This window comes from Leptinotarsa decemlineata, unplaced genomic scaffold, assembly GCF_025532065.1.
Source record: "Leptinotarsa decemlineata unplaced genomic scaffold, Ldec_3_MD MMD2_tig00000133_RagTag_RagTag, whole genome shotgun sequence".
In the NCBI taxonomy this organism is placed as follows: Eukaryota; Metazoa; Arthropoda; class Insecta; order Coleoptera; family Chrysomelidae; genus Leptinotarsa; species Leptinotarsa decemlineata.
Window position 1 is genome coordinate 2,059,628 of NW_027412542.1, and position 12,406 is coordinate 2,072,033.

The 12,406-nt window shown below is 33.8% G+C and overlaps 1 protein-coding gene across 2 annotated transcripts in view; it reads left to right on the plus strand.

The window, feature by feature from the left end:
• Nucleotides 1-662: 662 nt before the first annotated feature.
• The window catches only part of LOC111506883 (beta-1,3-glucan-binding protein), a 34,677-nt gene continuing 22,933 nt past the window's right edge, over nucleotides 663-12,406 (plus strand). The window contains exon 1 of one of the 2 annotated variants that reach the window (XM_023162104.2): nucleotides 663-926. In XM_023162104.2, coding sequence (XP_023017872.2) covers nucleotides 812-926 — 115 coding nt within the window. In that variant the 5' untranslated portion in view covers nucleotides 663-811. Of the gene's footprint in view, nucleotides 927-8,629; nucleotides 8,890-12,406 lie in introns of those variants that run through there. The other variant, XM_023162105.2, reaches the window with a different exon arrangement.

Below are 12,406 nucleotides of genomic sequence, written 5' to 3' on the forward strand. Positions count from 1 at the left end.
AAACGTAGATTTTTATCAAGTATTGGTCGATTTCATCACATTTCTGTTTAAACCCTAAATTTCATTGTTTTTGATTTTAATTGAATAGAACTGGCCTATACTTGATGAAAATCCATATTGAAACTAATTGATACAGTTTATTGTATGATTTTCTAAAAAAATATTTTACAAAAACCGCTGCACGTGTTTCGCTATACAATAGCTTCCTGAAGCGTAAAACTACTAGTTTTACGCTTGAAGAAGATACTGTATAGCGAAACAGGTGATGCGGTTTTTGTAAAATCCTTTTATAGTGAAAATCATACAATAAACTGTATTGATTAGTTCATTTTCGATTTTTTATAATTTTTCGGAAATTTCTGGTGTTTTGTGTACAAGTATTTTGAGTAAATTTCTCCATATCAATGAATTTATTCTTTCAAATGTGATGATAACGAATAAATTCATATTGTTCATTATATATCATTTCCTCCGCATACTAGAAATGCAGGGAAAATATTTTCTTAAAAAGTTCTTCAATCCGTCCCTGTGAATATAGTTGAATAGAAGCGACGTTGACCTTCATTAACAGTGAAAAAAAAGACGAATAAATAATTTCTCACTCGAATTTTAGGAAGTCAGTACTATATCCATAGAATATTCATTTTCTGTTTACGGGAAAGTAAAATCCAATTGCTTCACTAGTTCCACAAACTCGAGCGTCTACTTATCTGTCGGATTTTCCAAATCGCTTGTATACGACCGGGGTCACCAAGAAGAGTTGATTCACACAAAAGACTATTATTTGTCAGTCGTTCTTGTAAACCACAACATGTTGTGGTTAGCAGTGCTGTGCTCTTGTGTTATTTTCATCAATGGCCAATATGAAGTACCTGAAGCTAGGGTGGAAGTTTTTCAGCCACGAGGTTTCAGAGTGTCAATTCCAGGTGAATGAAAACCCATTATTTATCAAACTTTCAGTCACTGTTATGAGAGTTTACATTTTCCACAATTGTCTCCGTTTCAAAAATAACACTTTCTTTGATCTCTTGATGATTCACCGATGAATGAACCTCTGAAGAAGTCAACCACTCGTGCTGGCGAAATGTTAGGATGCAGTTAGAAACTACAACGACCTTCAAACCCGAATGAAGATACTAACACTTAACAGACGAAACCTTTCAATGAAAGGAGTTCCATTGTTCCAAGTGTTCAACAATAGCTCATTTGAGTCAAAATCAAATCAATGAGATCTTGGTATTAAGTTTCCGGAATAACATGTAAAAACTTTCTTTTAATAGATCTATATTTTTTTCTGTGACAAAAAGAAGGAGTATATCATTATTGTTCCCTAAAAATGGAAACCTTTTTCGTTACCAATTTACATAATTTCAAATAAGAAAAAACACATCAAATTCAAAGAAAAACATTTTATCTTACAGGGAGGTTCAAAAATCGGCAATTGATGGTGAAGTAACTACCCTTATATTTTCAAACTGAAATTTGAGATAGTTGAAATTGACATCATGCTATAAAACGAGTCATTTTCCACAATCTACACGTGTAGAAAGGGCAAACGTTTCAGTTTACCCTGATGAGTTACTGCGTAAATTCAAATTATTTTTCACGAAATAAATTTGTTTTATTCATCAGTAACTGATCGTATTTAATAATTTTGCCTGTCAAAAGACATTACTTTTCATTTTACTTTTATCAGTGTGAAAGCAGCCACGAGTTTTAGCCATAGATTTTTCGTTGCAAAGCGGGAAATCCGATAATCAGCGGCTCCCAAAATACGGACCAAATTCGATGCCTACCATGAATTTACTGAACAACCTGAAATTTATGCGAAAACAAGTATAACAATAAATCCTTCATATCAAAAATTGTCGAGAACATCAAGTCTTTAGAATTTGTTGGAAAATATACATATAAGTTTGAAGATAATCCATGATTCATCAAATCCATGGATTTGTTCAAATATTTCGTAGATGGAGATTTTTTTTCTTGAAATGCATTGAAATGCATGGATTTATTGTGATACTTGTTTTCAATCGCATAAATTTCAGGTTGATCAATAAATTCATGGTTGGTCACGAATTTGGTCAGTATTTTGGGAGCCGCTGATTATCGGATTATCGGATTTTTAAAGTCCTTTCAAAGTAAAGCATGAATCATTGTAATTTTGAATCGTGTTTTTATTGAAATATACATACATTTGGGAGAGTAAGTTTTGGAACTCATTTTTTTGAACTTGAAATCGAACATTCCTCTTGTGTTGAATTTTATTACTCATATCAAAATCAGTGAAAAGTTGAACATTGCATTCAATCACTTCAATCAGTAATATAAACAATGAATCACCAATACGTAGAATATGGTTTGTATTTATTATGCTGTAAACTATTCAATAGTAAAACACGAGGTTTGGTTTTGAAAACTGTTCACTAGTTCAAACCTTATTGAATTCATATTGAGTTTTTGTTCCAAAAAAATACAATTACCACTCCATTGAATAATGGAGATACACTTCAATTGAATTTCATTAGTTCGAACTTCCATTGTCTGATATAATATGAAATCATTTGAAATCCCTGAAAGAACTAAAAAAGAAGAATTAAAAATGAAAAATGACAGGCCATCACCCGAAGAAAATACTAACAATCGAAACGTCGAGAAGTAACTTGGCTTGGAGTCTCTTAACTTTTATTTTTTGTTCAATTGTTCTATTTTCACTTGTATTTTATTCCATTTCAGGTTTTTTTGCTTAATATACTTGTTATTTTCAGCTATTCATTTTTAATTCTTCTTCTTTAGTTCTTTCAGGGATTTCGAATCATTTTGTATAATATCAGATTATGGAAGTCCGAACTAATGAAATTCATCATAAAACATTGTCAATCACCTTCAAACATACACTTCAATTATTTTGATTATCGGGAAAAATAATGAAACTCATCGAAGAGCAGCATGTATTTTCAACAGACACAACAACAACAACAACAACAACAACAACAACAAGAGAATGAACTCGGTAAATATTCTGTAGAACAAGTATACTTTCAAGAAAACTGAATGGTTTGAATTAAAAGTGAATAAATAGGAGTAATTCGGAAGCTGAAAGTTCCTGAATCCATAATATATGAATTATGTCAATTTCAAATTTCTCGGATAACGTTTTTCTGTTTTTGAAAAAATGAGGGTAGTTTAGCATCAATTCCAAATTTTTAATTTTTATGCTATGTTTGAGATGACGCGGAACTCTCAGAGTGAAATATTTGCTGACAAATTGATGAATGAAAAGTTTTCTTTTTATAGGAAACAATTTCAGATAAACTATAGAGATATTTTAAAAACATGTTTATGTATATATATCTCGGTACCCTATAATCATTTCATGTATCAGAATTCTATTCTTTCAAATGTTGTCGGAAACGAAATTGCTGAAAGTTTTGAAACTCGTTTGATAAGAACGGTTATTAAGAGATAACCTCCTCAACATATTTACTCTGGTCAACAAGGTGAAACTTTGTTCTCCGCCCCAAAAAAGTTATAAACAATTGACTGAAAACAATGGGTTCTGATTTTTTGCAAATATCTCAAAAACTATTTGATATTATCCAAATTAGAAAATAGATTCAAAACGGAAAGGAAATTTTCCAAATTTTCTCCAAAAAATAATACTCGGTTGTTTTCGTCATATTGTGTAGGGAGAGAAATATATATATATATATATATATATAAAGAAAAAATTCAATTGTTCATAAATTGTTTGTTGAATGAACACTGGAAATTTTAATGAAAATGAATTTTTTTTGTGATCAAAGAGGAAGACGAATTATGAATCGAAAAAAATAGTGTTTCCAATATTGATTGAAGTGGTGGAAAAAATTTTTAATTAACAAATTCGGTTTCATGCAATAACTTTTTTTTTTCAGGTAACAATTCCTTTAATGCAATGAATAAGAACACTTTTGTTTAATTGCCATTAGTTAATTTAATTTATACGACCGGTTTCGGATTCAACTCCACCATTAAGTATAAAACTAAAATGTGAAATTTGAAAACTCAGTTATATTGGGAGTTTTTAGGTAAGATGGAATGCCAGGTAGTTGAATGAACCAAGGTGTCAACTAAAATTCAACACTGAAGATTATAGGGGCTGTTGAACGTATAAATTCATGAGTGGAAACCTACATAAATCGAGTTGCTTGTTTAGGGGTATATATTTATAGTTTTTAATTGATTTGTTTATTTCCATGACTTCCAACAAATTAATTTTTTCCCTTTATTAGATATGTGTAGGATTTTGAAGTTATCTTTACTTATCTTGTGTTTTGATTCTTGAAGATGTTCATATATTGTAAATTTTTTGACCAAACAGACGTGTTCACGGAGCTTTACCTTGAATCAAATTTTTTCCATGCAAGGGAAAATTGAGAAACTTAAAAATTTTATTTTTAATTACATTTTAAACAATCTTACTGATTTTCAGCTTGGTGGGAATTTAGGTAGCTTCAATCTTATTTTATGCCTAATTAACCGGACTATTAAACTCGAAACTGGTCATACAAACAAAATTAACTAGTGGTACTGAGGCAAAAGTGTTTTATTCATTTCATTAAAAAGATCATGAATTTCCACAAAATGAACATGTCATCAATCACACATATTTGCATCAAAGATTATAATTCCAAGAAACTCAAATTATCTTATAAACAACACATTTGTTTACAACAATTTCAAAAACAATAGCAGATGGAAATTTTCAAAAATAATTAACAATGTGACTAATTGAAAATATTTCCAAATACTTCATTGATGAAGCTTTTTGATTTAAAATACGAGTGAATTGTTGATCACAAATTGAAAAATAACATTTTTTTTTTATTTTTTCAACGGAAATCTATCGTGGGACCTTCAAAAATGGATCTGAAAAAATTTCAAATTTTTTATTCGACAATCATCGCACTTGCAGTGTTCGTGAAAAAATTGATAATTAATGCATAGTAATTAATGCATCTTGGGTAAATATTCGTTTTGAGGGCACACGGCGATTTTGAAAAAAAATTTTTGAGTGTACTTACGTATTTTAATGCGTAGATTACGAATCTGAAAGAAAAAAGCGACGCTGTTCCTTATTTACAAAGTTATGGCACAGCTTACTTAGTAAGTAAGCTGTGGTTATGGCCCTTCAAAGTTCGGAAAAGGGCAACCTTTCAGCCTCCTTTTTCACAAGTTAAACTATTTAAAAACACGAGCATTTATTTACTAGGTCATCTTCACACCTTCTTCCTCCTTAATTGCCACTTTTCAATTCAACCATCAACATTTTTCTTATAACAAATTTAATACAAAAACGAATGCTTTCATTAGTCGTACCAACTATGCCACTAACCTTCAAAACGTAAAATACAGAGATATACAGTGTCATCCCCAAAGTATGCACCATATGGGAAACTTATTTATTAATGGTTTTTCGACAAAAAGTTATTCTTGATAAAAGTTTGTGCAGCCTCTTCAGCATTGAAAAATACATCTAGATTTGAAGTCATGGCCATCTAAGTGAAGTTTCATTCTTTCCCATTTTTTTAAATGGTCTACGAAAAAAAAATTTATTCTAAAACAATAAATAGACAGCATCCTGTATACGATGGTTCATTTTAAAAGCCTGTAATATTACAAATTACACCACTATGGGGTTAACCACGGTCAATTTTATTGAGTAAATTAAATTTCTAAGTTTTTGGTGCATAGTTATTTTAATTTTCTGTTGATATCGAAAATCACTCAAAATTATACAGTATTTCAACAAGAACTCAATATTCAATAACATCAAATCACAAAACATTAAAATTAAGTAGGTATTTCGAAAAAAACTCATTGATTTCCTGGAGATTTTCTTGTCCAAAATAAGTGTTGTAAGTTGAATCTCTAGAAAATCAATGAGTTTGTTCCGTTTTGTGATTTGATATTATTGAATATCAAGTTCTTGTTACAATACTGTATAATTTTGAGTAATTTTTGGTGTTGACAGAAAATTAAAATAACTTTGCACCAAAAACTTTGAAAATTAATTTATTTTTCAAAAAAATTGACCTTGTTTAACACCATGGTTGTATAATCTGAAACATTACAGGCTCTCAAAATGAACCGTCATACATAGGATGCTGTCTATTTATCGTTTTGGCAAAAAAATTATTTCGTAGTCTCTATTTAAAAAAAAAGGTAAAAAAATGAAACTTCACTTACATGGCCATGACTTCAAATCTAGATGGATTTTTCAGTTTATGATGCACTGTTTGGAACCTTTGGTGTAGTAATGAATATTACTGGAGTTTTTTTTCCCAACACTAAATCGGAATTTTTAACACCTCGACACGTATTTCGATCACCAAGTGATCATCTTCAAAGAGGAAGATTAAAACTAGAAACGCGAAGCTAACCCTATTTATGCTATATTGTATTGTATTGTATTTTTCAATGATGAAAAACTTTTCTAAATAACATTTCTCAAGATCTTTCAAAATAAGAGTACTTTACTTCTGTCAAAAAATCAAATGATTGAAGGCTCCTCGTATAATACGTGTGTTGTACTGTATTTTGATGGTGCAAGTTTAGTTTTAGGGGATGCACAAACTTTTATCATGAATAACTTTCTGTAGAAAAACCCTTAATGAAGTTTCCTATACGGTGCATACTTTGGGGATGACACTGTATAACCAAAATAGTTTATCTTGTGAAAAAGAAGGCTGAGAAGTTACCGTTTTCTGAAATTTGAAGGGCCGTAACTTTGTAAATAAGAGAGAGCAACGCTTTTTCCTTCCTGATTCGTAATCTACGCATCAAAATACGTAAGTACACTCGAAATTTTTTTCAAAATCGCCGGATGCACTCAAAACGAATATCTCGATGATGATTCATCAAAACGAATAAACCTCTGAAGAAGCCAGCCACTCGTGCTGGCGAAACGTCAGGATGCAGTTCCAAACTACGACGGCCTTCAAATCCAAATAAAGATAGTAACACTAAAAATTTCGGCCGCGGAAGCCTTAATCAACCAATTTAACGGCACTTGAATCTTTCAAAAATCATCTACTTGATATTCCGAATCGAATGGCCCCTCGTTCATATTTTTCAGAGTCGAAGAAAAAAGTTTGACCTCAAGGGCACTTGTTGACCAGAGTAATAAGGTTTCAGAATAAAATACAGTTCCGGTGCGTGATCTTTCTAGTAATAGCCTCATCCAATGTCAGTCATCGTCTTGATTTCAAACAGGTTGGAGCCTGGCTCCTTTACCCTTAGGACTGATGCTCGTTCAGAAGGACGAGCGGGTCATAACTGATCATGGGTGGCGGCATGAATATCCTCAGATATCAGTATCGTCCTTCACGGTGAACCCCTACCTGGCTGGGGTGTTTGGATGAAAAGAGTGTTCGTCTTTTAACGGAGGACATGAGGGTCTCATTCGACATAGCGTCTGGGCCTTCTATATCGGGAGGGGTCGTCTACATCATAATCTATAACTTCCCTGACCGCCTCGTCCAGTTAGTAGCAATTTCTAACGCCAAAAAAATGATGCATTCACTATTCAATACCCGTCATTGATATCATGGCAGTGGCCGTGAATGCATTGATCGACTCACTTTTTCTTGAACTTGAACTTGAAGGACAAGCCTGCATAGTAAACAGCTATGACACCGCATAGCAAACAGCTATGACACCTTCATATAGGAAGAAGGAAAATAATCTCCTCGAGACCTGTCTGCTGTTGAATCCCGAGAGCTTTGTCTTGAGTCTGATTTCTTCTGGTTGCCTTGCAGCGAAATTGCAGTGGAAGGAAGAGGACGAATTCCGTATGATGATCGATGAGAAACACGATTTATCTTTGGTCATACTATCTAAATTACCTACGACATTGGACCAACTTCTGGATTCAGGGGGTATCTGCATCTGTAGAGTAGGGAAGGTGAGTGTACGCCCACAGCACTCAGGCCACAAGTGACCTATTGTTCATCCTCTCGAAGATTTGTTTTCCAAGGTCATGGTCCATCCTGTCCTTTCCAGGAAGGTGGACAGGTTACTAGGAGACATCTCCTTTATATCGGCAGGTGTAGGCCATGACTCAGCGAACACACACTTTCTTATTGACAAAAACTCCGGGCACTCACATAAGACATGCCTGACAGTTTCATCTTCCTGTTCACACATCCTGCATAGAGGTGTGTCCACTAGCCCCATGATAGGAGGTGTTTCCTTCAGGGGGTTTAGACTACAATGGTATGAAAGCAATCAAATCAGGTACCTTGCTTCCACTTCCCAGGCATTTATATGGGTAACATATTCGGTTGGTAGATCTCAATAAAATCCAATTTTCAATCTGCATATCTAGTTCATCCAGTTAGTTAAGATATAAGTGCTCTGTATTTGAATAGATGGATTATCCCGATACATCTATATCGAAAGTGGAACTTTTGTAACGCTCATTTTATTTATATACAGAAATTCCTACTTATTTACGATAATTGATTGTTCAAGAAACCCAGAATGATGTAACTCAGTTTTCATACCACTGAACGTATTTCCCCAGACGGTAAAACCACGCACTAGTGATAATGAGCCAGAGGCTAATTATCTTCTTTCCATTTCTCAGTCAGTAGTCGTGCGAATATTTAAAAATTGAATATGTTGACAATACTGCATCGTCCTGAAGTTCCTCACGTTCCGTGGTTCGATCATTCAGCTAGAAATTTCTGAGACTAAATCGGGAGTGTATGAGTGAAAATCTTCAGGTTGCTGATTAAAATATGCTCAGGTTTCTCCTGCTGTGTTCCTGTCTCATCCAGTACGAGATTCCTGAAGCAAAATTGAGGATATATGAGTGGGAAAGCTTCGGGCTTTTTGTTCGACGTGAGTACATTCTAAATATAGTATGAATATTCAGGTGTCATGTAAATTATTCTCGTTATGTAATTGGAGAACACGATACCATGGATATTTCTAGAAACGAAGAAATTCATTTCTGACGAAGCATTCATGACTCGCAGTGTTACATATATACTGTTTCTAGGAACGATTAATTGAAATCACATGAGTTTTAATTTTTCCTTGTAAAATCAGTGGTAAATCAACAAAAACTACTCTCTGAATCGCCATTACCATCAGTGAATAATTAATTTCTTGTTATAATATCCATTATTGATACGACTACAAAAGAAACCATCAAGGTAAACTATGGTTTCTGATAGCAGCATTAATCACATATCTGAAGAAAAGTCTGATTCTTTGGTATGGTCTGAGGAAGAGTTTCTATTGCATCATTACTCGAAATGTTTTCAAAATCGTCACCGTTATGAAAAGTGAACTATTATAAATTTGGAGGCGTTTCTAAGAATATGAGCGATTTGTCAAAAAAAAAAACCAATTTACAATAAGAAGAGAATTTTTTTTATGACATTGAGAATAAATATGTCCGCACATAGTTATTTTCAATGTGACACATAAGGTGTTTTTATTATGGCTGTTTTTTGAATGCAAATTGAAATGTTTTTTCCAGAAAGTGAGTAGATCATTATGTAAATTACAAAAATATATAATGTTGTATTTCTCAGAATGAAAACAAATCGAATAATTTGCTGTTTGGTAACTTCTACAGGTAGATTGGTAATTTTGGTTAGCCAGTACCTACCTGACTGATTTGTGTGTAGTTTTCTCCAGAATCATTAACTTTTTAAAGTGTATGTGGTTTGTCGGTCTGAAAGTTTAAAAAAATATTGACTTATGCTCAAAAACTCATACTTGGCTTGATTTATACTTGACTTATACTCAAAACAAGGACACATTTCGTCATTTAAAAAAGATAACATTTTCTCCGAGGATTGGATGATTGAAGAAATCACCTAGTGAAAATCATATTTTCCTATGAGCACTGATATAAACAATAAAAAATGAGAGGAAATGAAAATAAAAATATTCGGAAACAAAGAAACACTATGAAATCTGTTTGTTTGAATGTGGTTGACAATGTTTCGTGGTGTATTCCATCAGTTCTAATATAATATAAATTTGATTTGAAATCCCGGAACAAAATAAAAAAGATAACCGAAAATAATAATTTTATTAAACAAAAAACTGAAATTACAAAGGAATAACATACAAGCAATAACCAAAAAAATTAGAAATTGAAATATTAATGAAAGCTGAAATTAAAAAATCAAAATATTATGAACAAAAAATGAAAAATTAAAATTAAAAAATTCCAAACCAAGTTACGTCACGACGTTTCGATGGTTAGTTTGCGCAATCGTCTTAGGGTGATAACTAGACTTATTCCTCCAAGATCTGACTATTTATAGGTCATTCTAGTGCTTTCACCAATCCCCTCTTCCCTCTTTCCGCTTCATTGGTTTTAGCGGGAGATGACCGTTTGGCGGGAGTTGGTCGTTTTTCGCTTGATGAGAGGTTTCCATATGCTACGTATCTCTACGCTAGCTTGCGTTGTTGGACAACATATACGCGGCTTCCTTAAATTTTCTCCTAAACCACTGTTCCTCGTTGTGGATGATTTCAGCTTGAGCCCACTTGATGTTATGTTGATGAGTCCAAATATGCTCTGCTATTCCGGATTTGCTGGTTTCTCCTTGCTGTGTGTGTTTCTTTTCCTCAGCAATGCGAACTTTCAATGGCCTCTTAGTTTCACAGATGCCATTGAAAGTTCGCATTGCCGATGCCATTGAAAGTTCGCATTGTCGAGCACAAGAAGCACACACAGCAAAGAGAAACCAACAAATCAGGAATAGCAGACCATATTTGGACCCATCAACACAACATCGAGTTGTCCTAAGCTGAGATCTTGCACAGAGAGGAACATTGGTTCAGGAGAAAATTCAAAGAAGCCGCATATATGTTGTCCAATAACGCAATAAGTCAAGCTAACGTAGAGATACGTAACATATGGATACCTCTAATCAAGTGAAAAACAACCAACTCCCGCCAAACGGTCATCTCCCGCTAAAACCAATAAAGCGGAGAGAGGGGATAGGTGAAAGCATTCGAATGAATCTTTTTGATTTTTTTCAGGGATTTCAAATCAATTTATATTACATTAGATAGTGGTAGTCCGAACTGATGACATCAACCTCTCTAAGTAATCGTACACAATATGATTTGACGGAAGTACTTTCTTTTGTGATACTTTGATGGATATTGGATCATAATTGACAGATAGTTGTATGAAGAAACCTATATCTGCCGAATACTTTTCAATATTCGTTTTTGCACTAGTCAGAAAAGTAGTTGCTTTCAATAGCCTATTTCCTTCAGCAGTGGAGTAACGAATCATATTTAAGTGGCTGTTTCATAGGCGTGCATAATTGAGTCGGCTGAAAAGTAAATAATGTAGTATTTTTTTCCGAATATTCAACGTTGTTAATAGATGTAACAAAAGAAGAGGATGACTTCATGATTCGATCCGATCTAACAGTGCTTCAATTACTTATGGTGGTGATGAAGATCTACATCTTAAGCAGTGCTTGTATTAATAAATTATACTTAGTGTGTGCAGGGCCGGATTTTAAAGTCTGCAGGCCCTGAGGTAACGAAGAAGTGAGAAGATTTTCGTTTATTCCATTTCTCTTTAACTCATGAAAACAAATCACACATAAACAAAGTATTGATCCTGAAATGTTCGATCAAATCAAAAATTGATTGTAAATGGAAACTTGCAATCAGGGCTTTCTGATATATCGCCAAAATTTGGATATATCCTTTTTATCTTTATTGTGGGGGCTTCTCTCCTGTGGAGACCCCAGGGCAGTAGCCTACTTTCCCCTAAATCCGGCCCTGCGTGTATGAATCAAAATGGCCACTTTTCTCTTCAGTTAAACTAATAAACAAATGCGATTTTTCTCACAAAATTATGGAAATTATGGAAGCTTCGAAATAATATCATGTCTCCGATAATAGACAGAAATAACTTGTGAATTTTATACGAATGAACGATTAGGTTAGGTCCAAAGTGAGTGTGTCTATTCGACTCTCCACTGCAACCCGCAAGGGTTTATTGTAGCTCATACCTATTCACACTTGACCAAATAAACCCAGCTTCTTAACGAAGCTGATTAGTTTATATGGTGAGTGGACTTTCAGGTCAGATGGTAAGAGTACGGCTCTGCTAAACTCTAAAAACCTGATTCGGTCCCCAGCGGGGCAGGCACAAAGTATATGCTCTGCTGTTTCATAGTTAGTGAGGTATTCGGATAGTCAAGGTGCAAGATTCCCACCTTGATACCCGCGACAACCTTCCCATATGGCACCTCAGCTACACCTAACGTGCCTTAGATTCAACCGTGCAGGGCTTTTTCGCCTCTGGTTTTGGTGAATCATGACTCGAGTGCAAACGTTTGCTAACCTGCTCATGGGGGTTTGT